At 36.2% G+C, this 27,570-nt stretch overlaps 2 protein-coding genes across 9 annotated transcripts; both read right to left on the bottom strand.

The window, feature by feature from the left end:
- Positions 1-564: 564 nt before the first annotated feature.
- Positions 565-13,174, bottom strand: LOC129888750 (regulator of nonsense transcripts 1 homolog). Its single transcript, XM_055963744.1, has 29 exons — positions 12,433-13,174; positions 10,324-10,575; positions 10,067-10,237; positions 9,867-9,917; positions 9,320-9,412; positions 9,074-9,169; positions 8,777-8,827; positions 8,548-8,666; positions 8,031-8,139; positions 7,522-7,644; positions 7,357-7,428; positions 6,785-6,856; positions 6,637-6,703; positions 6,324-6,466; positions 6,130-6,201; positions 5,909-6,037; positions 5,146-5,301; positions 4,805-4,918; positions 4,631-4,729; positions 4,479-4,556; positions 3,976-4,110; positions 3,463-3,537; positions 3,242-3,353; positions 2,590-2,960; positions 2,449-2,511; positions 2,302-2,373; positions 2,013-2,144; positions 1,657-1,776; positions 565-1,407 (listed from the first exon to the last, which is right to left on the bottom strand). Exons 1-29 carry the CDS (start codon positions 12,940-12,942, stop codon positions 1,267-1,269), a joined length of 3,798 nt encoding a protein of 1,265 aa, XP_055819719.1. The 5' UTR covers positions 12,943-13,174; the 3' UTR covers positions 565-1,266.
- A 4,293-nt stretch (positions 13,175-17,467) lies between these two features.
- On the bottom strand, positions 17,468-26,272 carry LOC129888752 (haloacid dehalogenase-like hydrolase domain-containing protein Sgpp). 8 transcript variants are annotated; one of them, XM_055963747.1, is made up of 5 exons: positions 24,996-25,702; positions 24,071-24,185; positions 23,383-23,534; positions 22,530-22,791; positions 17,468-17,899 (listed from the first exon to the last, which is right to left on the bottom strand). In XM_055963747.1, the coding sequence occupies exons 2-5, from the start codon at positions 24,080-24,082 to the stop codon at positions 17,708-17,710; spliced, it is 618 nt and encodes a 205-aa protein (XP_055819722.1). In that variant the 5' UTR covers positions 24,083-24,185; positions 24,996-25,702; the 3' UTR covers positions 17,468-17,707. The 8 variants fall into 8 exon arrangements, 3 of the variants coding, with proteins under 3 accessions (XP_055819722.1, XP_055819721.1, XP_055819720.1); XM_055963746.1 differs by having other exon boundaries at positions 24,071-24,188; XM_055963745.1 differs by having other exon boundaries at positions 24,071-25,702.
- Between the last annotated feature and the right edge of the window lie 1,298 nt (positions 26,273-27,570).

Genomic DNA, 27,570 nt, shown 5'->3' on the forward strand with positions numbered 1-27,570 from the left:
TTGATGTATATACATTAAATACTACTCTTTTTGCACCCAATTTATATGACATAGTTTAAATTTCAATAGTCAAACTTCTTTACTTTAACCATACATTCATAAATAAAATCTTTAAGGTTTTTGAATAATTATTTACATATTCAAAAATAATTCATTTTAAAATATCTAAATGTGTACTCTCAAAATTAATGTGTTTACTTATCAGTTGAGGCCAAATTTGAATGTCTATTTATCCATTATGCCAATTATAAAAACACAACCTGGGAAAGATTCCATGTCGAACTGGCATTACAACAACATACGCAATGTAATAGTCATACAACAAGTGAGATCCGAAAAGAATGAAATGTCCACAAACCTTACTCCTGCCTTTGTACTATTTCCGATGGACCCTCGGAATCAAAAGAATGTGGAACTGGCATTGTAAAAAAAAAAACAATCGGGCGTACTACCCCATATGGCTTCAACCAAGAGACAAGCTAGTCAAGCGCCACTATATGCAATCCATATGCTATTCAAAGGTAGAAATAGAAGGGACATATGCAGAAAGAACAAATGCAGTGCTTATGTACTCGTAAATTCTTTCATCATTAATGAGCAAACCGCTTCGTAAGACATCCACAAAAATGATAACTGGGATTACAAGCAACCCAATTTAAATAGAAGACCAATACCTGCATGTTTATATACCCAATAACTTAAAAGTGCTGCAATAACAAACACATCTATCGTCATCATCCCCGTAATACTAATAACTGAGAGTATAATTACATGTCAGGAAGAGCTGAAAGGGTTAGCTGGATTTTGCCTGGACACTGTACAAAAGATATGGTCGCAGCTTCAAACAAAAACAATGATGTACTCTTACAATGTGCAGGTAACAACCTCCGTGTCCTGAACAACCCACCCTTCCGGCCAAATACCACGCCATGTAACCTTTCTCTCATGGAGAAACAGTTTAATACCTTCTTTTCAAACAGTACTTAAAACTTCACGAAGATAACATGGGTTATTTGTTCTTTCTCAGCACCGGATGTCCTGCGCTTGGTTTCCTTGACCAGAGAAGAAGCCTTTCACCACGTAAGCCCTCTGACTCGACATTCAAGATTATTGGCAAGGAATATGTCACCAACTGACCTGAATTATTAGCAAACTCTTTTACTTCATCTTAAGGTCAGATAATACAGTCACATGTTGACAGCACAAACCGAATTGCTGGATGCAAAACTATAACCCATCAATCATCATATAACAACTCTGCGGTCTTCAACTATTGTAATGGAGTTTCTGATTTTGGAAGCCCTGGCCTTGTGGCCTTTGCTGCTGTTGAGGCTGGGAACTTTGCAAGTTCAATGGTTGTGTATTGTAGTGCGCAAATGGCTGGGAGTAAAGTGGATTAAGTAAACTCTGGAAAGAAAGGAAACAAATTCAAGTGCCATTCCAAGGAAAAATTGAATCCTCCAAGTCACAATGAGACTTGGTGAAATGAACTAATAGCAAGAAGAGAATATTTTGCAACAAGCGAAGTCTGCCGAATTAGATCCTGGTGAAGAATCACCTCCTCAATCTGGTGGACTTCGTCTGATGCTTATTTCATATTTTGATCACATTGAAAAATTTAGAAAACTCTCAGGCAGAATTAAATAATAAATTAACCTGAGACTGAAGTGAATTAACATTGGACATGCCAAAATGATTCTGTGAACCATCATCTTGTGATGGATCATTATATCCAGCTTGTGTAAATAGACCTTGTGAACCATGAGCCATATAGTCCTGCACATATATCAAGTCTGATAAGCAGAGGACCAAAGGGGAACTGGAAGATATGAGAAAAGAGATCATAGGAAACGACTTCACATAGCTCATCCACCAAGCCACCCAGTCAGAAGAGTCAACAGATCAGTCATCATGTATGATGAACTGCATGACTTCTAGACTCACATTCAAAAACATATTTTCCAGGCCTAAAAGAGTAAGATGAGGGGCCAAAGGAGTGAATTTAGATTAACCTGAGACATGAATTCATTTCCTGAACCAAAACGGGAGTATCCAGATTGAGAATTCTGGTTTAAAAAGTTCCCTGGAAAACCAGCCTGTGCTCCTTGACTTACATAATCAACAGCATATGCACCTTGAGAAGCCTAAAGACCAGGACAACAAAGGCCAGTTAATATAAAAAAGAAACATTATCCTACATGAAATAATTGGAGAGGAGAAAAATAAAATAATTATGCATAATCAAGGCAGTGACGTGCAGGCGCAATCCACAAATTACTAGAAAATGTGTAGGAAAGGCACCTGTGTAGAGAAGTCAGCAACATTATATGGAACATGAGACCCCTGGCTCTTGAAATCATCTCCCACAAAATCCTGATTAAAAAGTTTAAGGTCAATATGATAGAGAAATAAATTAACATATCAATTTTGATGTCCAGACTCAATCACCTGTGACATGCTACCCATCGAAAGTCCATCCCGGAATGACTGGCCTGGTCCCTGGATAGCCATCTATAATTCAAAAGAAAAAAATGCTTACACCAAATCACCTACTTTTTGATCGGATAAGCAATCTGAAAATTTACTAACATTAGAAGCATATCCAGGTTGAGATAAAGGTCCCCCAACAGAAGGCTGACTGTTTGGATTATCTAATGAAGGAAAGTTGAAGTTAGATCCAATACTTCCGACCGGCTGCTGGGAGCCTTGATGGTGAGGGAGATGACTACCAATTGGGGCATTGATGTTGCCACGTCCAGCCCCAAAACCCCGGCTACCTGGCTGTGGAACATGAGGAACAGCTCCAACAGGCCCATGGACAGCACCACGAGTAGGAATTGCATACGGTTGTGGAGGGCCTCCATGGTAAGGGGGAAAGGGAACCCGAGGCATCGGATAACCAGCAGGATGAACACCAGGTTTCTGAGTACCATTGGGTACACCAGGTGCCATATAGGAACCTACCAAATTTTTTAAAAAAAAATATCCTTAGCAAAAGCAGATAAATACATATATAAATATACTCGAGATTCTAATAATAATAAAAATGCCTCTTCCTAGTTTCTCCGAAACCATTTTGAGAAGAACTCTACAATAAGAAGAACAGCAAAAGCAGGGTTCTAACACATAATCAGATGAACCAGAAACATGTTCCAATGCAGGAATCCTAAATTTCATACAACATCAAAACAAACAATTCACAGCCAGTGGGGGGGGGGGGGGGAGTTCAAATTCACCATACCCCTAGGACGACTATTTCTCCTGTCAGCAACGGGGCCTGAAGCAGATCCAAAACTATCACCTTGAACTGCTCCAGGTCCACCACCAAAGAAGAGTCTGCGCTCATTGTAGATCTGCAAACCATGACACAAAAAGACGCCTCATCACACCTCAATACTGATGCATAATCATGCACGAGCAGAGACACGTAACTTTGGTAGAGTATTTAACCACCATCAGTACCTTTTTGGGCTTCTGAAATTGAACCATGCTCTGCTTTAAGTTATTGAGAGGACCTTCTACCAAGCACTCATGCTCCTGCGAGAAAAATGCATTAAAGTAGGAACATCTCAAAAGCATCAAACACCTACTGACGTCTACATACATCCCTAAGCAGTCGTTTGGTGTGAGGTATAAGGTATAATAATCCCAGGGATAAAATGTAAGACTATTTTATCCTGCATTTGGTTGGAGGTATAAGGCAGTCATGGGATTATTTATACCTTAGTGATGGGATAAGTTATCCCATATACATGATGGAATAACTTATCTCAGGATAATTAATCCCGGAATAACTTGTTGCCAACCAAACGACCCCCAAGTATGCAAGTAATAACAAGAAGATATATTAGCCCAAAAGACTAACCATCGAATGTTGGGTCAAATTTGGCAGGTCATAACTACTTTGAAGAGCAGAGAAATCATGACATAATGCTTTAGTAGTATTACCAAAGGAGAACATTTTGAAGATATTACCTTGTAGTGTGTTAACAAGCCATTCCACAAAGGCTGCTTGCTCAAGACTTTAGGATTTCCCAGAATAACAATACCATAACGAGCACGGGTAAGAGCAACATTAAGCCTACGTGGATCATTAAGGAACCCAATGCCCTAGAAGAAAAGAGAAAGTAATAGAAGTCAAAACTTATGGTTTAATCATGAAAAGACGGGACATGGTGGAATAGACTAAAAGCATATGCACAAGAGAGACACCGTGGAGTCGTGGACTAAATATATTAAGCAAGCAAGTAATTGTAAAAACACATGTCAACACTAACAAAACGTTTCCCTACCTCCTGCACCCCGAGATAAAGGGGAGAGGGAACTTTTGCAAACAAAGACCCCAGAGGAGGGAAAAGAGGGAAGGCAGTATGGTTCAGAGGATACAAAATTGACAACAGATCAAAACAAATCAAAATATTTAAAACTTAAAACATTGAGCATCAAAAAAAAAAAAATCAATGGATATGTAAGCCAACCTGATGCTCATTACTCCTGACACAAGACAAAATAATATAATCCTTTTCCCTCCCTTGAAATGAATCTACACTTGCAACCTGAACATAGCAAAGACTCAAAATATGTATTAATAATCTAAGAAAACTATAATGCCAATTTATTAACTGCTTACCTCAATTTCCTTGTAGAGCTGTTGTCTTAGAGAACCATTTCTTGCCATATAATTCACAATATATGCTCGTTGACCCTCATATGGTGTTATGACCCCAATCTGTGAATATATACTAATTACATTCTTACCACAAAATGAAGGTGTTCAACCTTAAATATGCAAATAAGAACGTACCTGACTAGGGACTACCCCACTCTTCAGAAATGTAGTCACAATCTTCTCCACATTCGCAGCTTCAGTTCTATTCAGATAGGAAGTTCCACTAGCACTGATCTCCTCTTGTCCCATCTACAGATAAATGACCAAGTATTCAAGATTAAATAAATCAGTCATACCAGGAAAAAGTCCTCAAACAATATCGAAGAAGCACCAAGAGATCTTTCAAGAAATAATCATTAATATCTCCATAACCATCATAATAACACCCAGGGTGACCAAAACAAGAAATGACAGGATTTTCCGCGACTTAGACAAAAACAACTGAAGATGAATCAGCTAAAACAATCTGATAGTACCTGAACATAGAAGAACATGGGACGGTTGGGCACAGGCCAAGGAAAATCAATTCCTGATGATAGCCTTTCATTGACGGTTACACCATTTTGAAGTGTACCTTCATAAAAGCTATTTGATGGGAACTCAGACAATGCAGGATGCATACGGTATTGTACCTGATATTGCAAGCAAACAGACAACAGAATCAACACTAGTAATGGAAAAATAAGAATTCTGACACTTCCCAATTTAATAGCTAAATAAGGGTAAAACAGTACTTATAGAGGATGTGAGCAAGCACATCAAAAGTTCAAGGAAACAGAAAAAAAAAACAGAAAGAGCCGACCAGGAGGGGATCAACAATCATTGCTTGGCAATCAATCAAAAGCAGCTAAATTAGAGAAAAAGAAACTCAGAACAGGTCAGACACACAAGTATTACTAGATAATGACAAACTAGATATCCAAATAACATTATGCTGTGTGAAGCATAGAAAAAAATAAAAAACCTTTAAAACTAGAATATTAGGGTAATGGCACGTGGCAGATTGGAGAACGCAATATAAAATGATATGAACATCTTCATCCAAACATCACCACTACCACCCAAAAAAAGGGAAAGAAGACTCCTCAAATCAACATAGATGACAAAGGAGCCCTTCAATCGATATGGCAATTATATGAGAACAAGAGAATAACTGGAAAAAGAGAATCTTAAATTTCACTTCAGCCCCAACACCCTGAATAGACATGTTTAACATATCCAACAGACTCAGATAATCACCTGTAACCTAATTGGCTTCACGCCTAGAAACACAAGGCGCTCAAAGAGAGATTGAGCAAGTCCAGCACGAGCTGCTTTCTTGCACATAATGACAGGTCCAAGCTGGCAATGATCACCGACAAGAACAGCCTAGCACAAAACTCACAGTAAGAATCCAACATCGTACTACTTTTCAGTATTGACATTTTTTTATGAATGAAGACATTAATTGCAATAATGACCTGCTTTGCACCAAGAACCAACGGAATGAGACATTCAGGCTCAGTAGCCTGAGTGGATTCATCAATGAGCACCTACAAAGAGGTTTAACAGAAATGTTAAAACCAGCATGAATGAGTACATAAGAACATAAGAAACAGAAAAGCTAAAATAGTTCACAAAAACTTTTAAGTTTTTTGTAGTAAGGTAAACCAACCTGGCGGAATCTGAAATTAGCCAATCTAGGATCTCCAGCACCAACGCATGTGCAACAAATGACATCAGCACTCTGAGCTATTTCCCTCTCTGTTGCCCGCTTCAAAGCTTTATATTTCTTCTCATCACTACTGGAGAGCTCTCCTGAAAGTCCATTAAATCAAATGACTCTGAATCATGTGTACACATTAAGAATGCTCTACTAAAGGATATTAAATAAGAAATAGAAAGGAACAAACACAGGACAACTACAAAAATATCCCAAGGTAAATTCTAAATCCCAACACAAGTGTGGCCAAGACAGCAACACCAACCTTGTTCATCTTTCAGTTGCTGTAACTTGTGAAGTTCACTCTTCTCAGATGTGTCAAGATGGCGAACCTGTATAGACAAAAGTTCAAAAGACAACATTAAAAAGAGAACGATATATGAACACTTGAGGACAAAAAAATAAAAAGTAACCTGATAGTGAAGGGTTAAATGCTCGACAGGAGAACTGACAGCTTCCCTTGACTTGGCACAGAGCCTAACCACCTGAGAAAAAGAAAATAAAATAAGGACGGACCTAAAATCTCACAAGTTATAGAAAAAGATGATGTTGGAAATATTTATTAACTTCTCTTATATTTCATATATTTCCAATACTTCTAGACTCCTATGTCCTTCTCCTTCAGTTTGTGTTCATGGGTGGGACAAGGTCAATTGGGATGGATATAGGAGATTCATTTTTAACCTTCAGTTTCCTGACATACTCAATCCTTCTGAGGATATAAACAGAACTCTTTTTTCAACTCATCACCATAAAAGAGGCTGGATTGGGGATGGAGAAGTATATAATATTGTCAAAAAGGTAGGAGGACAGCAGTCCGACATTCTGCCAGATGCTTCCACTAGATATAAGTTCTGCATAAATGTGGATTGACCACTAAAATAGCGATTGAGCTTCTTAGCCAGTTCAAGATGTCTTCATAAGGCTTTTTTTTTTCACTTATATTGGGGATGGGAAGGAGATAAAGAAATAGCTGGTGCCTCACCTTCAGACCGGTAGCACTTATCTTCTCGGCTAATTGGTCCACAGCCACGTTACTGGGGGCACAGACCAAAACCTGATGAAAAAATAGTTAACAACTAAAAATAGCCTTTAAATCAAGTGACAAACATCGAGAACAAATATAGGGAAAAAAGGACTTCAAAGTTACCTGTCCTTGGCCTTGTTTCGCCATATGATACACAATAGCGGCAGAGGTGACAGTTTTTCCAGTTCCAGGTGGACCTTGAATTAAACTGATGGGCTTTTGAAGAACACTTTTTACAGCAAAAACCTAACAATACCAACATGGCAAAATAAGACAACCAGAAGCAATATAACTCCTCTTTTTGAGGTCCTCCTTCAACTGGAGGTGGTAGAGGTTTTCTTTTCCATTTTTTGCTTCCTTTTTTTTGTGGGGGGGAGCAACTGATTACGGAGCACCACTGCTCCACAATGTAACAAGCACAGCACAAGGGTTGATCATTCACTATAATTCTCAAACCTAACCATCATAACATGTTTAATACTAATAACAATTCTAACGGTCAAAAGATATCCTGTTCAATAAGGTATCCCTAAAAATAATAACAATTCTCACTGTCAAAAGATATCTTGTTCAATAAGGTATCCCTAAAAATAATTGGGAGGATGGCCAATATCAAAGATAGAGCAGTCAACCTGAGATGCATTAAGTTCCGGAAGACCAGGAGCACCAAAACGACGTGGAAGTGTATTCCGGACCATCTGCATCTCAACTTCATGACCTAACAGATGATGGTAAATATACCTGCACAAGAGGCAAAAAAGAATACAAAACTAAATACTCCAACAACAGAAGTTACAAACTGGTTGACCCAAATAAAGTTGGTGGTTAAATCTATGAATATGACATTCCTTGTGCTGCATAAATTAATTCAAAGTTCATTCATAATACCGAGAATGGGAAACAAAAGAAAAGCTGCACTACCATAAACATTCCAACAGTGACAAAGCTTAAAATAGAACAGACATTTCTCTAAACATAAAATCAGCAGCAGCATCACAAGATACCTAAAAATGAAGGGGAAAGAAGGGACAAGCTGATCTGATTTTAGATGGAATTATAAATCTTAGGCAAGTAATATGATTTAAGGACATGAAATCTTCACAATTGTTTTAGATCTTTCTATAGTAGAACCCAGACATTCTCACTCACCCACTGACACTAGTCTCATCCACTGCAAAGGTTTTCATTGCACTCTGCATCCGATCAAAGCTCGTACTTTTCCAAACAAAGTCAACACTAAGCCCATGGTTCACATCGACTGGAACCCCCTGATGAGACGGGAATAGTTTAGCTAAGACCCAAAATACAAACGAACACATGGTGAAAAAAGAGAGAAGAAAATATTACAATGAGACTAGCAATCTAAAATCTAAGGTACCTGGCTGGCACGAAGTTCAAGCGCAACCTCTTCTTGAGCAGTTAATTTTACCTGAAAATTGAATATACAACCAAAATCTTAAGAGTAGAAACCGCAAAAGAAATCCTTTTAAAAAATTGAGAAAAAGGAAGCAGGGGGCTTTGGGAGAAGTTCTTGTAAGTAAATTTTCCATGATCAGGGAGCCTTTATCATTCCAACCAATTTGTCTCTACTTGTTAAGGGTGTTTGTGGTTAGCCAGACTCCATACGATATTTTCCCTCTCAAAAGATTCGGATATCAAGACAAAAGGTCCATACCACGTGCCCCACGGATTGCCAAGCTGGATGAGCTGCATCCCCTGAATATCGTAGCCTTAGCTCATCACCAGGTACAAGACGCAACTCATTATCTTCCTGAAAAAATAGCAGACTATCTTCAGTTCAGGTAGGTTAAGACACAAAAAAGTTTCCATGCCATGATTTAATAGTAAATGACAACAATAAGCACTATAACAGTCGAAGAATCTAGAAGAATCACGGTTGAATAAAATAACAAGGATATACCTTCGGGAACACAAAATATGCAACACGCTTCTTGTTGAGACCAATATCCCATCGAATAGTAAGATTGTCTTTACTTTGAGACTCTTTCATCATCTACCAAACAGAAAACAAAATTCCAAAGATTGTAAGCTTACCCTCAAGACAAGTATAAAATCTACTTAAAGACAAAAGAACAAGATGAGCAAATTAATTTGAACAGGGAAAGTATCACATCTTTGCTCATAAGTGAAACAGAGAGTAGTAACTTAGTATGTCTTAGTTCAACTGTCATGGAGATTAAGAATCAAGAAGAAAAAGTCAATCAAGTGTAAATGCAATTGTTCTCATTAATTCAGCACTTCTACGGATAACTCACTATCAGGAAAACTTAGGAAGTAACACACCCACTATCCAAAAGCAAAAGTGAGAAGAAGCAGGTAGCTTTAGAGGAAAATCCATGATACTTCAGGATGCAACAAAAAGCTAAGAAAATAAAATAGGATAAAGCTAGTATTCAGTGAAACATTCAGGCTCCAGCATCTAAAATAATCTTAAGATCCTGACATACCTTATCATAGTCAGCTTCAAGCTTGATCAATGGTGCAAATATGTTTTGATACTACATTAGAAGAGTCAAGGCAAGCATAGTTAAAATGTCAATACTCAATACAGAGGCAATTCACAACTACATAGCAGAGTAATTTCTGCAAAGCATCTATACAGATAAAAGGTAAAGGAGATAACATAATAGTATCACCAAGCGAGAACCTGATAGGCATCTTCATACTTCAAGGCAACAGGCTGAGGCTCATCATCCACACCAGGCTTCTCAAGATCTTCCAGGGTAGCATCAGGATTTGTCTTCCACAATTCTTCTACTTTGTTGATTTGTTGAGCACTGATCTGGCGCGCTCTCAACTGTTCTTGCTCGGAAGGGACCTGCAGCACTCCACACATCACAAATACAGGAAAGAAAACAGAAACCAAAAGGAACAGAAGGGAAGAATAAGAAAGAGAATCCGGACCTTAACAAGCCACTGCAAAAAGCACCTGTCATCAATGAGTGGGCACCACTGACTCAGGTCCCAGTTCATATCCTTTAATGCATTAACACTTAGACAAGGTTCTCTACAGAGGAGAACAACGACGCTCTCTGTCTTGGCAGAAATGAAGCCAAGAAGAAAGACATTTCGGCATCCACAATTGTAGCACTCTAGAATTGTTTCTCCAAGTGGACTATCTTTATGAAGACACACCTCCTTGTGTTTTGCTCGCACCTATTGGGAAAAGTTGAGAATTTACAACACCAACAAAAATTACAATAAATGCCTTATTTTTGGAAATAAAATAATAGACGTGCCAATTGTAGGAAAAGCCAAGATGAATATAACTCTCCAATGTAAATCCATTAGACACAAGTGGCCGATCAAACTGTCTAGACTGGTGACACTAACAAAATATAACATGCGTTCAAGATTCTATATTTCGTTAGCAAATTCCCACAGTTTGGATCATCAATAGACAAGTCACTCCCTTATAAACTAAGAAAAAGTGATGCTTTGATTTTTCTCCCAGATGAACATATAGAGAGTTTCCCTTTCAACTTCTCTCACATGTACAAATTAGGAACTACAGCGGAGATGAAAGTTGCATGATTCAGACAAAAGTCAAAACCTTCTTTTTATTGGGGTAAGAGTTCATTTTATCTAAGAGATCCCCCAGCACTAAAAAAAAGAGAAAACCGTAGTTTGTTTACTAAACTTATCATGAACTGAGGAAATCTAGATTTGCACTCTGAGGAAACTCCTGTTAAAAAATCGATGAAGCTAGAAATAAATCTACTATCATCATTTTTGTATAACTCCCACCAACCTCTTGTGATTATCCTTATTCTTATAACCAAATTATGGTAACTGCCTTAATTTTATTTTCTGAATGTGTAGCATCCCATAGGGTCATATTACTAAAGATAGACTAACAACAGATCTGAATAAATAGGCAAAGTAACCTTTCCAACAGTAACCACCTACTACTAAAATCCACATCGATTAACATGAAGAAGAAAGAGAATAAAGACTAATTGGCTAGTCATGTAATGATCGCTAAGTGAAACATAATTGTATAAGCTTCACCTACTTCACTTTTCTGGTGCTATCCTGTACAAGAATTTCCGGTTCCATACTTCACCATGTTTAATCATGTCTGTACCTTTTCCTAACACAACTTCCCAGAGAGAACGGGGAGGGGCCAGGGAGGAAAGGAGACTACCACATTAAGTGAAACACGCCCCTGCCACAAGTAATCCACTTCTTCTGCAGCACCCACTCTTGCTGCAGCTAGTGAGGCACAGCACTGCCTTTTGCTTGAACTATATATACCCCTCTACTAAGACCAGGGGAGTAGTGAGTGTGAGATTTTCAGACTTAAATCCTGCTTCCGTTAGCAAAAATGCGGGCAGAAAATTTTATTTTTCATTCGATCACTATAACTGGAAAATCATCTCAATTCAGCATCCAAATAAACTACAAAAGGAAAAACCAGCACATCTTCAGCCTAACAAGGACATGGCCTTAGTTAAGAGGATATGAAGGCTGTAGATTAGGGTATAAGATTAGTAGGTAGTGATTGCTGTCTCACTTTCCTATGGGATAGACTTGGTGGGTGGTTTGATACATTGTACCTGTTTCTCCTTTAACAAAAGTAGTAGTAATAGTAGTAGCAGTACTCCTATATTTTCTTATCCTATGATTTCTGTTACTACATGTTGTTTCCTATGCTACGGTTATCGTGTTATTTGGCTTGTTATTGCTATTCCTTGTTTTCTGAATGCTATGTAATGTTTTCCATATTATTTGACATGCCTTCTTTACTTCTGCATTTTCCTATTCAAACAGCTTTGATATGTGCTATTTGAGCACAGTGTCCTTCCAAAATAGTCTCTCTACCTCCCTAAAATAGGACACTCTACCCTCCCCATATGTATGTTGTTGTTGATTTATTTTGTCTTTTAATTATAAAGCTACTCATCACAAACAATTTATTTATGATAAAGCTATTCTGCACAATGAAGAGAGCCACTCACTAATCCATAAGAATCAAAATAAGCTAAAATGCACATATCTCCTCTTACATACCAGGTGATTAACAATATGTGAGCCCGAAGTATTCCCTCTGGAATTACAGAACCACTTGCGGCAAGATGGCACATTGCACCTAACAACACAAGCAGGATTCGTCACTCCACAGTACTTACAAGCATGCTCAACACCAAAATCCCCTTTTCCATACTCAAAACCTTCATCATCCCCTGTCTCTTCAAAATTCAACCCACTCATCCCCGCTGCCAATGCATCCACCACCGACGCCTGATTACTACTACTACTAACATTACTATTCCCACCTCCACCTCGTGATTTCGTCGACGGAGACGCTTCCGACGACGACGGAGGTCGATCAGGTACTTCTGATACCAGAGAATCCGATGGTGTTGGCCACGCAGAAGATCGAATTGGCTGTGAAAGCTCTTGAAATTCAGGATAATCAAACTCTTCACCTTGTGTGTTGAATTCCAGGAATGTATATGCGTCGTTCCCAGTATCCGGCTGCGACGCCGTGTCGTAGAGATTGTTCGGCTGAGAATCCATAGTTAAAAAATCCAAAAAAATCCTTCAACTGCTTCTACACTGTATACTTTTTTTCACCAAAATCAAAAATTGTATATTAAAAAACTAGTGTTAAAGGCGAGGGTTTTGCATGAAAATTTTCGATTTTTCGAAGTGAGATTTTTGTAGAGTGTTCGAATTTTAGGGTTTGGAAAAAATGGGGAAAGTTAGGGTTCGGTGAAAACTGAAAAGGGCCGATGAAGAAGAAAGATATGATGAATAATTCTTTTTTTAAGGAAAAAAAATATTAATTGTACAACCAAATGTCATTATATTTAACTTCTTATAGTATTAATTTTTTTAATAGTGGTTAATATATTTTGTTTTAAGACAAGAAGTTAAACGTATATTAATGTTATTTTGTTTTATTTAACTTTTTGCGTGGTTAATGTATTTTGTTTTAAGATAAGAAGTTAAACTGTACCACAATATCATTTTATTTAATTTAATTTTTTATAGTATTATTTTACTCTTGATTAATATATTATGTTTTAAGATTTAAAAAATATATACTACAACAACAAACTCAGTATAGTCACACCATATGAGGTCTGGGGAGAGTAGAGTGTTCGCAGACCTAACCCTTACCTGTAGGACGGCTGTTTTCGAAAAACCCTCGACTCAAAAGAGTAAAACAAGATAAAAGGTCAGATAGGGACAAGCATACCGAAAACAAGATGAAAACAAGAAATAGCAAAAGTGAGAAAGTCATGATAGAATAGTACGGAAAGAAAGAGGCATTAACTACTATAAATAAATAAGTTAATCAAAGTATAATGACCTCACACCTATAAACAGCAATACAATGCAGAAATCAAATGGCAATAAACAATAAGCAGAACTACAATTACTATGGTGTAAGATTAAGTCACCTAGCATTTTATCCTAATCTGAATCCTCCACAAAAGAAATTATAGTGCGTTAATGCGCCTATTAATAGGGAAGAATAACGAGACTATGTACTAGCCTTCTACCCTAATGTGAGTCCTCCGCACCCTCCTATCTTAGGTCATGTCCTCGGTAAGCTGTAACTGCGCCATGTCCTGTCTAATCACCTCTCCCCAATATTTTTTCGGCCTACCCCTACCTCTTCTGAAACAATCCATGGCCAACCTCTCACACCTCCTCACTGGGGCATCTGCGTCTCTCCTCTTCACATGCCCAAATCAGCTCAGTCACATTTCTCGCATCTTGTCTTCCACCGAGGTCACTCCTACCTTGTCCCGGATAGCCTCATTTCTAATCATGTCGCTCCTGGTATACCCACACATTCATCTCAACATTCTCATTTCGGCTACTTTCATCTTTTGAACGTAAGAGACCTTAACTAGCCAACACTCCGCCCCATATAACATAGCCGATCTAACCACCACTTTGTAGAACTTGCCCTTAAGTTGTGGTGGCACCTTCTTGTCACAGAGCACACCGGAAGCGAGCCTCCATTTCATCCACCCTGCCCTAATATGATGTGGGATATCATCGTCAATCTCCCCGCTGCCTTACATGATAGACCCAAGGTACTTGAAACTACTTTTCTTTTGGATGGCCTGGTCACCAAGCCTAACTTCCGCGCCAGCCTCCTGAGGTGTCTGACTGAACTTGCACTCTAAGTACTCTATCTTGGTCCTACTCAGCTTAAACCCTTTAGACTCCAATGTATGTCTCCAATCCTCCAGCTTAGCGTTAACTCCGCTACGAGTCTCATCGATCAGGACTATGTCGTCCGCAAAAAGCATACACCTTGGCACCTCACCTTGAATTTTTCGCGTCAATCCATCCATCACCAAGGAAAATAAAAATGGACTAAGGGCTGATCTTTGATGCAATCTCATCACAACTGAGAAGTGCTCTGAGTTCCTTCCTACTGTCCTTACCCTGGTTTTGGCACCCTCATACATATCATTGATCACCCTAATGTACGTCACAGGTACACCTTTAGCCTCCAAACATCTCCATAGTATCTCTCGTGGAACTTTATCGTAAGCCTTTTCTAAATCTATGAATACCATATGCAAGTCCCTCTTTCTCTCCCTATACTGCTCCACCAGTCTCCTCATAAGATGGATGGCTTCAGTAGTTGAGCGTCTCGGCATAAATTCGAACTGGTTCTCTGAAAAAGACACGCCTCTCCTAACCCTCATCTCCACCACTCTTTTCCACACTTTCATAGTATGGCTTAGAAGCTTGATACCTCTATAGTTGTTGTAGCTCTGGATATCCCCCTTGTTTTTGTATAAAGGGATCATTACGCTCGACCTCCATTCTTCGGGCATCGTTGTTGTCCTAAAGATGACATTAAATAACCTAGTCAGCCACTCCAAACCTACCGAGCTCGCGCTCTTTCAAAATTCCCCAGGAATTTCGTCAGGTCCGATCGCTCTTCCCCAACGCATCCTACGCACAGCACCCTTAACCTCTTCAACTTAAATACTCTTGCAACACCCAAAATCGTGAAGCCTCCTTGTAAGTTCCAAATCTCCCAACATAATCTTTCTGTCTCCTTCTTCATTCAAGAGTTTATGGAAGTACGACTGTCATCTCTGTTTAATAAGGGTCTCCTCTACCAAAACTTTTCCATGCTCGTCCTTAAACACTTCACTTGATCCACATCGCGTGTCCTTTGCTCTCACACCCTAATATAGATTTAAAATATATATATATATATATATATATATATATATATATATATATATATATCAAAATGTCTTTTTACTTTATTTAACTTCTTACATTGTTACTCTAATTATGGTTGTAGAAGGGGAAAAAAATCAAATGTACCATACGTCATTCTATTATGGCATTCTATTACACTTTGTTTTAATGGTTGTTACGTATTGTTTTATAATGTATTGTATTATATTGTATTATGTTGTATTGTATTATACTATAATGTTTTAATGAATCTAATGTTCGGATAAATTGTATCATTTTGTGTTTTTACATAATGTCACACATCAACAATTTGAATAATAAACCTTCGAGAAAAGTAGAGTATGTGATAGAGCTATTATAGAAATGTAAGGTAAAGTCTAAAATAAAAAATATTAAATAATAAATAAAGAAAAAATGAGAAGAAAATATTAAAGTAATGACGGATCACATCAATCAATTGTTACACAAAATAGGACTTTTCGTCGTTACTTAACAATGAAGTTAACAATAAAATTTAAGTAACAATCAAAACAAATATTGTCTTTAAACTAACAATACAATAAAATATAATTGGTAACATCCATCCAAACAAGGTGTTACATTTAACTTTTTTGAGTGTTGTTTTAATCGTGATTATTAGATTTTATGTACGAGCTCCCTTTCTCCATGAGTTTTCTAACAAGTAAGAGAGCGTGTGATAATTGATGAGAGGGAAAATTAATATTTATGGCAAGAAAATCCGTAGTTGTTATTTTTTGGGTGCGCATAGGTAAAACCTTCGCTTCTTAGTAATAATTCACAAATCACACAGGAGAGGTAACCCGCACTAGGTAAGTTTGGTGTGACTTGACCCAAAAGGCAAACTCCTTACTTTCGCTGGCAAGGGGTTGCGAACTTGAGACCTTCAATATGGAAGTTCTACCATTGGGCCACTCGGATCTAAAGTGAAAATTAGAGCCCGCTTGGATTGACTTATAAGTTGTTTTCAGTTTTTTTGAGTGTTTTGTTGACCAACTTAAAGCTATTTTATGCTTAAAATAAGCCCAAAAAAATAATTGGGTCTATTTGGCTTAGCTTATCTAAAACAGCTAATAAACTAAAAACAGATAACTTAATTTTTTTTAGCTTATAAGCAATTTTCAACTTATAAACTGCTTAACCTAAGTTAAGCCAAACAGGCACTTAATCTTATGTTTAATCACCAACTAGAATTGTTGTGATCATCGAGAAGTTGAACTAATTATTGATAAGATGGTGATGTTGGTTGCAACTATAGCATGCTAATTGAGCATGTTATTAGATTTCAATCTTCAATAACCTCTTTCTTAATCAGAAGTTTTTCGTTTGAATCATTTTGAATATGAAATTGCCTTTGTTAGAAAGTGTTTTGCCCCCTAATGCAAGACTTTCCCATGTGAATTCAAATATAATCAAACTCTAATGCAGATACTGAACATCAGGTGCAATCAACATAGTATATTAAAAATCGTGCACATTCTATCTGAATTATTGCTATCCATATATTAAAACACACTTAATTAAGTAAATAATAATAGTTCATATAGAAAAAAAAGAACAACTGATAATTGACCTGATCAGTTTCGAGGCGTGTCTTGAACGATGATAATTTAAATAAAAAAAGAGAATAATACACGATACTTAAAATGTGAAACTCAAAAAAAAATAAAAATAGTTGAGTTATGATTTTGACTATTAAACTGAATCCTTTACAAATTGTATATACTAATTTTGTGACACGTACGTGTTCCATGGATTCTAAATCATTTAGTACACAATTTTGGAAAAGTACATCAATATTATATATAACTAATATCCCTGAAGAGATCTGCTTAAGTAAGAACAAAAAGTTCCTCACAATTTTTTTCATACATGGTGTTTAACTGTTTATGTTAACTCAATAAGTACATGACACGTGTCTTTCACATACACTTATCGCTAACCATGGTTAATTCATACTGTGTACTTTAACCTCAATCTGTCGATTAGTGATAGTAAAACCGATAAGGCTTAGTATAAACATCGAATACGAGTAAGTTTTTTTTTTGCCGAACCATCACCTCTTATTGTCTATGCTTCATGCTGTGGTCTTCCTGGTGCCAGACATCTTGTCAATCTCCTCAAGAGCTGCCCATAACTTTGGATCTTCATAATCTTTAATAAGAAAAACAGGCTTAGCTTCCATAAGTAACTCAGATGGATTTCGGTTCGCCAAGCCAATGACAGACATTCCAGCAGCCACCCCAGCTTTTATTCCTGAGACAGAATCCTGCCCATGGAACAGAAGCATATACTCTGAGTTTAATTATTCATGGATGACACAACAACAATAACAATAACTACCCACTGTAATTCCGCAAGTGGGGTCTGGAGAAGGTAAAGCGTACGTAGACCTTTCCCCTATCTTGAAAGGTAGATAGGCTGTCTTAAATAGACCCTCAGGTTAAGGGGCAAAAAAATAGCGGAAGTAAAGAAGTCATTGCAAAATACTATAGGAAGAATGACAAAGCATTATGGAAAAAGGATCCGTAACTATAACAAAATAATACAATAATCGAAGTATAAAATGTGTCTCTCAAAAAGAAAAAAAACACCTGAAAAGCTTTCTAATCACAGAAAACACAAGTAGACTGCTAGCTATATAAGAATGCCGTGTATAATCACATCAACAACTAACCTTACATACTATGTTTTGCCATGTTTTTAAGTGGTGATGTGAATAGTATGTAAAGTGAGTTCCAGACGCGACTACACCTACATGGCAACTTTTAAATATATAACAGTCTACCAATTCACTTCACGTAATATCAACGTGGCACCACTAAAAAAAATAAAAGCCCAATTCCGACCCACTTAATAATAATAATAATGTTAAAGAGCAAGTGGGACAATGAATTGGATATCCACTTGCGATTGCTTTCCTTTTTTTTGTGTGGAGCCCACTTAAAGTGGGCAATTTGCCCACTATTTTTCTTACTTTCTAGTTTTTTTTGTCTATAAAATGCCTGTTTTGGCATTGAAATATACACACAGATATATATAAGGCAATTTCCTCGTTTTTCGTTTTATCTCACTATCTCTCTTTTCAATTAATTTACAAAGTTAATTTATTTTATAACACGTTATCAGCACGAAGCCCTAATTTTTTTCCAGAAAATTAACTTCTATATCAGATATATCTACCGAAGAAATTTAATTTTTAGTTGTCTTTGCTATTTTTAAAATTAATTTTCATCATGTCAAAATTGAAATTTGTAGCACTTGATATTTCTGGCAAAAATTATTTGTCATTGGTACTTGATGCTGAAATACACCTTACCGCTAAGGGTCTTGGTGATGCTATAATCGAAGGAAATGCAGCATCAAGTCAGGATAAAGCAAAGGCTATGATTTTCCTTCGTCATCATCTAGATGAAAGCCTAAATGTTGAATACTTGATAGTGAAAGATCCACTTGAATTGTGGAAAGACTTAAAAGGGAGGTATGACCACTTCAGGGCAACGATATTGCCAAGGGCTCGTTATGAATGGATGCACTTACGTTTTCAAGATTTTAAAATTGTAATTGAGTATAATTCTGCTATATTTAGAATAACTTTCCAATTAAAATTATGTGGAGAAACTATAAATGATGAGGACATGTTGGAAAAGACACTAACTACTTTTCATGCCTCTAATGTGATATTACAGCAGCAATATCGTGAAAAGGGTTTTCAAAAATACTCTGAATTGATCTCATGCCTTCTGGTGGCTGAGCAACATAATGCCCTTTTAATGAAAAATCATGAAGCCCGTCCCACTGGAACTGCTCCGTTACCGAAAGCAAATGTGGTAGAAGCACATGACTAGTCTGAAAGAAGACAAAATAAAAATCAAAGCCACAATAATGTGCGTGGGCGTTGCAATGGCAGAAGACGATATAATAATCGTCATGGTGATGGTCAATATAAAAGAGAGAACAATATGAGTTCTCAAAGTGGACCTTCAAGAAGTAACTGTCATCGTTGTGGCATGAAAGGCCACTGAAAAAATGAATATCGGACGCCTGAGCATTTTGTAAGGCTTTATCAAAATTCCTTCAAAAGAAAGGCAAATAGAGGTGGTGCCTCTTCTTCTAATGCTCAGATAGAGTCACACTTGGCGTTTGAAAATAATATTGAGGCAGGACTTTCGCATAATAATAATATTGAAGCAAATCTGGCTATATCGTATGAGTTGTGACACTATCCAAAAGACACATATCTCCATTATTCATCTTGGATCCAATTGAAGACTGAGGAATTTATTTATCTTCATAAAATAAAAATACATTATACGAGATAAAATAAGTAACAGTATTGCTAGAAAAACATAAGTCCCTTTTTTTTTCTTTTAAATAGATAAACGTAAAAAAAACATGATAATCAAAAGTACATAAAAACAACAACATATTGTAAATCATATAATAAAATAAAACATTAATTATAATCCTTAAAGAAGTCTTCAACCTCCAAATGAGTAATATCTTTACAACAACAACAACCCAGTGAAATTCCACAACATGGGGTCTGGGGAGGGTAGAATGTACGCAGACCTTACTCCTACCAAGGTAGGACGGCTGTTTCCTGGAGACCCTCGGCTCAGTAAAAGCATAAATGCATAAAAATGTTAGATAAGAATAGAAAATTAAAAGCTTTATGAGAAAAACAACAAACAAATAACGAATAGATAACAAATAAATACAAATAAATAAATACAAATAACAAATAATGATTAAATAAATAATGAAAGCGTCACAGGTAAAAAAATTGAGTAATCAAAGCATAGAAAGCAATAAATAATAACAGAAATAACAGAAATCAGAAGTCAAAGCGCAAGAGATCGTAATGCACTACTACGCCTATGAATAGAGAAGAATAACGAGACTATGAACTAGCCTTCTACCCTAATGTGGGTCCTCCACACCCTCCTATCTAAGGTCATGTCCTCCGTTAGCTGTAACTGCGCCATGTCCTGTCTAATCACCTCTCCCCAAATGAGTAATATCTTTGAGGTCATTAAAATCTTCATCCTTCAAAGCCAGATGTGCTTCAATATTATTATTATGCGAAGGTCCTGCCTCAATATTATTTTCAAACGCCAAGTGTGACTCTATCTGAGCATTAGAAGAAGAGGCACCACCTCTATTTGCCTTTCTTTTGAAGGAATTTTGATAAAGCCTTACAAAATGCTCAGGCGTCCGACATTCATTTTTCCAGTGGCCTTTCATGCCACAACGATGACAGTTACTTCTTGAAGGTCCACTTTGAGAACTCATATTGTTCTCTCCTTTATATTGACCATCACCATGACGATTATTATATCGTCTTCTGCCATTGCAACGCCCACGCACATTATTGTGGCTTTGATTTTTATTTTGTCTTCTTTCAGACTGGCCATGTGCTTCTACCACATTTGCTTCCAGTAACGGAGCAGTTCCAGTGGGACGGGCTTCATGATTTTTCATTAAAAGGGCATTATGTTGCTCAGCCACCAAAAGGCATGAGATCAATTCAGAGTATTTTTGAAAACCCTTTTCACGATATTGCTGCTGTAATATCACATTAGAGGCATGAAAAGTAGTTAGTGTCTTTTCCAACATGTCCTCATCATTTATAGTTTCTCCACATAATTTTAATTGGAAAGTTATTCTAAATATAGCAGAATTATACTCAATTACAATTTTAAAATCTTGAAAACGTAAGTGCATCCATTCATAACGAGCCCTTGGCAATATCGTTGCCCTGAAGTGGTCATACCTCCCTTTTAAGTCTTTCCACAATTCAAGTGGATCTTTCACTATCAAGTATTCAACATTTAGGCTTTCATCTAGATGATGACGAAGGAAAATCATAGCCTTTGCTTTATCCTGACTTGATGCTGCATTTCCTTCGATTATAGCATCACCAAGACCCTTAGCGGTAAGGTGTATTTCAGCATCAAGTACCAATGACAAATAATTTTTGCCAAAAATATCAAGTGCTACAAATTTCAATTTTGACATGATGAAAATTAATTTTAAAAATAGCAAAGACAACTAAAAATTAAATTTCTTCGGTAGATATATCTGATATAGAAGTTAATTTTCTGGAAAAAAATTAGGGCTTCGTGCTGATAACGTGTTATAAAATAAATTAACTTTGTAAATTAATTGAAAAGAGAGATAGTGAGATAAAACGAAAAACGAGGAAATTGCCTTATATATATCTGTGTGTATATTTCAATGCCAAAACAGGCATTTTATAGACAAAAAAAACTAGAAAGTAAGAAAAATAGTGGGCAAATTGCCCACTTTAAGTGGGCTCCACACAAAAAAAAGGAAAGCAATCGCAAGTGGATATCCAATTCATTGTCCCACTTGCTCTTTAACATTATTATTATTATTAAGTGGGTCGGAATTGGGCTTTTATTTTTTTTAGTGGTGCCACGTTGATATTACGTGAAGTGAATTGGTAGACTGTTATATTTAAAAGTTGCCATGTAGGTGTAGTCGCGTCTGGAACTCACTTTACATACTATTCACATCACCACTTAAAAACAAATAAAAGAACTCATTAAGTATTAACCTAATATCCGATGCCTTTCACCATGTGGCACACGATCATCAGCTTTTTATTTTTTAAGGTGGGTCGGAAACTGGATATTTACTTTTTTAGTGGTGGCACATGGATATTATGTAAAGTGAGTTGCTGAAGTGGCAGCATACTTGTGTTTCTGGGACCGGATTTAGCACTTTCTTGACATTTTTTATTGTCTTTAATACATAGACATAAAAAGTAGTTTTGTGAGTTTTGTGCGACAAATTGAAAGATGGATGACTGTCCATGAAATTACTCCTACGGAACTGATAAGAAAAACTGGAAGTCGAAATAGAAATCATACCTCAAATACAAATGTGTGATCTTTTGATACATTCAACACTTCAAGAGCCTTCAAATAAGGATCAGGATATGGTTTTGCATGCTTGCAATCACTTCCAAGAATAATTGCATCAAAGAAATCAGCAAGGCCAACTTGATTTATACATAGTTCAGCATTAGCTCTAGGTGCATTGGTAACTGCAGCTCGTTTCAGACCGCGATCTTCGATCCACTTTCTCAACTTGTAGAGACCATTTTGAGGTTTCAACTGTTCTTTTGCCAACCTATATTGTCCATCCAAAAGAGAAATTAGATTGGTGGAATGATATTGAGCTTATAGTTAAATTGCATACCACTAAAATTAAAATGGGACTTGAGCTACTTTTTTGATAAAGAATGGGACTTAAGTTTTTTTTTTGTTTTGATCTAGTAAATGGAACTTGAGTTATATAAACTGAAGAACCAATATGCTCATATAAAACCTTTCCTGAACGTATTGTAGAAGTCTTTGGTAAGGATTGTCAGGATACCCTATGGTTATTCAAGGATCCTTTCATGCATTATGTTAGGTATCAAGGAAAATTATTCTAACTTCAAAAGGTCGCTTCTTTTGATTAATAGATGTAAATTTTATCTTCTTGGTTTTTTGGCATGTCATTTTTCTCTATGCTTTCACATGCAGAGGATCCAAATTTTTGCACCACCAAGTGTAGTTACATCTATTATAGGAGGTTACCAGTTAATTGTTATCACAGAGATCTAACTGTTAACCTTATAAGTGAATCTGATTATGTACATATTTCTGAAGACTATCAGTGTATAGAACCAAAATTAAACTTATTGAAAGAGACAAGGTATGGTAGGGAAGTTAAAACCTTCTAAACAAAGCTTCCTTGTCATCCAAGAATTTTACACCCCGTTCGTGATCATTAGGAAAAAGTACAGAGACAAGATCATCATTGTGTTTCCCAGAAATAGTCTTGACAAACCACTCCTCATCAACTGGCACTCCCCCATTGTATCCTATCTGTTGAAATTAACCCAAATTGCAAAAGGAATGAAAATCATGACTTGAGATTTTGGATGTAGTTTGGTATGGAAGAAAACATTTTCTCGACAATATTTTCTAATTTTTTCATGTTCGGTTGGTCAAAATGTTTTGGAAAACATTTCTATGGAAAAATAAGTTTCTTGAAAATGAGGAAAATAACTTCCCTAGTAGGAGTATGGGAAAAAAGTTCCATAAGTAGAATTCCAAGTCCATTATATTCTCCGCATCCCCCAACCCCCACTGCTTCCAACCCCCGAATTCCCACCTCCCTCCCACCTCATAGTGTTTTCCTATATTACATATAAATGCTCTTGAAACAATATTTTTTTGTTTACTTACCAAACACCAAAAAAAAAAATCACTTATTTTCCGAGAAAACATTTTTCATGGAAAACATTATTCTTCATACCAAATACACCCTTAGAGCGGACAATTTCTTCTTCTTTTTTCTCCATTGATAACTGATATTTCTTTTTATCTACAGGAAATAAATCATAGTTATCGGTACATACCTCCAGAAGCATTTCACGGAATGCAAGATAGTGAAATTGATCTGAATCACATAAGGTTCCGTCAATGTCAAATAATACAGCTTGAAGGGGAGCAAGCTTTGCTAGAGAGGAAGAACTGCTAATTAAGACAAAATTTAGCAGCAATCAGATATGCTCTATTGGTCCCCATCACACAAAAATCTCAAAAAGAAAAGAATCGTTACAATATTTTAAGCCTGAAAGAGTACAAGGGTTCCAATATATAGGTTGACAGTTAAGAGTAAACATAGTCTAATTTTGATGAATCCACTGAAAACTGAACTGGTTGGAATACAAATTCCACTATTTGAGTTTCCCAAATTATAATCGACTTTAAACACAGAAAAAAGGAGAAGGATTTCAATAGGTTAACGGTAAGAGTAAGCATAGTTTAATAATGATTTCTCTGAAGATTGAATTTGATGGAATGTGCCTACCTAGTCTTTAATTTTCTTCCTTCTGGGTGTAGGAAAGAGTCGTTAAAGATACTATATGAAAGAAAACAAGACGACCAAAAACCAGTGGAAGAATAGATATAAGCACTTCACGAAATCCATGTGTGGGAATGATGAGAAATAATTGGGATACATCAATTAGAGATTCAACATATCAAAACTTCCAAAACGTGTGAGAAATTAAAATTTAATCAAATTTCCAAATGGTCATTAGGAGATGATGATTTGATTGCAATCATGCAACAAGGGAATGGATCTCAATTCACATTGCAATCAAATGAAATGTTGCAAGAAGATAACAGCCAAATCAAAATGTTGGTCAAAATACAAGTTGTCCCTCAAATATAAGATAAAACGAGGACCAAAAATTTCACCTTTCCTTAGAGTTTTCCCCAGCAGAAGTGGCCATCTTGTTATAATCAGAAATAAACAATTGTAAAGTGTTGTCTAACCTTAGATGAACCAATCTCTGCTTTGAAAACCGCCTCGAGGATCAGCTTAAACTTGAAACTGTCTCAGAAGCATAAAAACACAAATAAAAAAAATTCATGGAGAATAATATGATGAAAAATTAGGGGTGGAGAAGTTTCATAATCATTAAAAAGTATTCGGCACAAGAAAATAGCATACAGGTCATATGGTTGGACCCAAATAAATGGCAAAAAGTAAGGGACTTGCATCTGATTTGTAACAAAACAGACTTCAAACCATCCCTTTAGACATTTTATTACCCTTTCTTTGATTTTCTGATTTGAAAGAAATAAATTAGAGCCTTGATTTACTGTTTTTCCCCCTTCAAAACTGGTAACTAGCCTCTCGAATTACTGGTTAATGTGAATAGATCCATCATTTAAACCAAATGAAGTATTTTTGTCTCCTTTTTAAAAAATCAGAACATGTAAGATATCTCAATAAGCAACAATTGTTTGAAGAGTATCGAATTCAAATCCACGACACCACGGATCAATTTACGAGTCCTATAAATCAGTGGCAGAATTAGATTATAATGTGCAGGTTTACAGGAACCAGTACCTTTCTTTGTGTATACACAATAAATATAATTGAATTCACTAAATATCTATAAATACTCGATTCTAAATCCAATTATCAATGGATAATAATTTGAGATTGCGTAAATACATAAACTTAAAATTCTGAATCAGCTCCTGCAAGTATGAATGCATAATAAACGATTTTTTTAATTTTTTTTTTACAGGATTAGAAAAAATACCAAAATTTGACTAGAAAACCAATTTGTCAGCTCCAACGACGGCGATGCCCTTGCGTTTGACGGACTCAAAAAGCGGCGCCACCATTTGCCGATAGTGAACGGGTCTATTGAGCTCCTCTTCAACGTCAATCTCCACGTTGTGGACTCTGACTTCATTGAGCCGATCGCCGAGCTTCTCGCCTACTCTAGAAGCCATTTTCACGTCCCAGAGATTGCGGCACCTAGGCACTCGGTTGAGCTTGGCTCTACACTGCGCAGCGAACTCTTGCTCAGCTGATGAAGCCATAGCTACGATGGTGTCGGTGCTGGTGGTTGTTACCTGTGCCGTGATTTTCCGGCAGGAGACGAGTAGTCGGAGGAGATGAGTTCCGGTGGCCATTTACGGCGTCGTATTAGTGAGGTTTTAGATAGGCTGCGTTTGGATCCTCAAGAAAATGAGGTTTAGGAGTTTAAAACCCCTTTTTCCACTCACAAAGTTATGTTTGATTAAAAATTTTAAATTATCATTATTTTGCGAGTTTCATAATGATTTAATGTTCCTAACTGTCCCCGTCAAACTATAGTTTATTAAGATTAAAATTTTGCCAATACGTTTGAAATAACTTATCGAGAGGCGTGTAGAAAATGAAAAAAATCTTTAAAATATGTTTACTTAGCTCAATTAAATCATGATAATTTAGAGAATCGTGTGAACACTCAATAATTTAAATATGAATTTCTCAAAACGATGATAGTCTTGGGGGGTGGGGATGAGGGATTTGACTTATTTACTCAATTTTTACCATGTGTAATATTAGTAATCGTTTGGCCCAAATAGTTTTTGGGATAAATTTGAATTTTTTTTGAAAATTAGTGTTTGTCCATATAATTTTATTATTTTTTGGTAAATATATTTGGCAAAAATCTCAAGTTCCCAAGTTCTAGAAAAAACTAAATTTGGAAACTTGGAAAGTTTAAAAATTTAAAAATTACCCCAAACTTTTATATTTTATAAAAACATTCATCATTTATTAATTCTAACTAAATATTTATCCAGCAACTTACTCCATTGCTTTGTCTTCTCAGTCATCTTATCTAGAAATAAAAACTTGTCGGAAAAAGATTGTTCGTACAATGTGAGAAGATTTTATAAAATAATAGTCTGTTATTACTTCCTCCGAAAAAGAATAGTTTGAATAACAAGATTGGGAAAATAGAATAATTTATTTTTAATTCGATTAATGTATTGCTCTTGTCCATATTTTTATTTTGTTGTTGTTGATTATTATCAATTATGTTATAAGGTTTTTTCTTAACGAAACATGTTTATTATAAAATGATAACACAAATATATGGATATTTTTAATAATTTTTAGATCCTATAGGTACAAAATAATATTTTTTGAAACTTCACCAAAGCTTTAGAAAATTTGTGGTCAAACGCATAGTAAAACTTCACCAAAACCTCACCCAAAAATAATTTGCCAAGAATATTTGAAAACTTGGGGTCAACGACACTTGCTTTTGGAATGTAATATTCATGAAGCATGTCATATATTTCTTTCGAGACATTTTAATATGAGCTCATGATAGTTCATGAGGTTTAGCGAACTCTCGAAATTTAGATATGAATTTCACAAATCAATAATAATTTGAAGAATTTTAGCCTATTACTTTTGTTTTTCTAATAATATTTTGTCTAAATCAGATATTTTAAAAAATATACATTTGAATTAACAACACTCTACTTTGAAAAACTAATCATTAAATCCCCCTCATTTTTTTCACTCGTGTTATGCCCCGCACTTTTGGTACAT

Source organism: Solanum dulcamara, chromosome 5 (genome assembly GCF_947179165.1).
Source record: "Solanum dulcamara chromosome 5, daSolDulc1.2, whole genome shotgun sequence".
In the NCBI taxonomy this organism is placed as follows: Eukaryota; Viridiplantae; Streptophyta; class Magnoliopsida; order Solanales; family Solanaceae; genus Solanum; species Solanum dulcamara.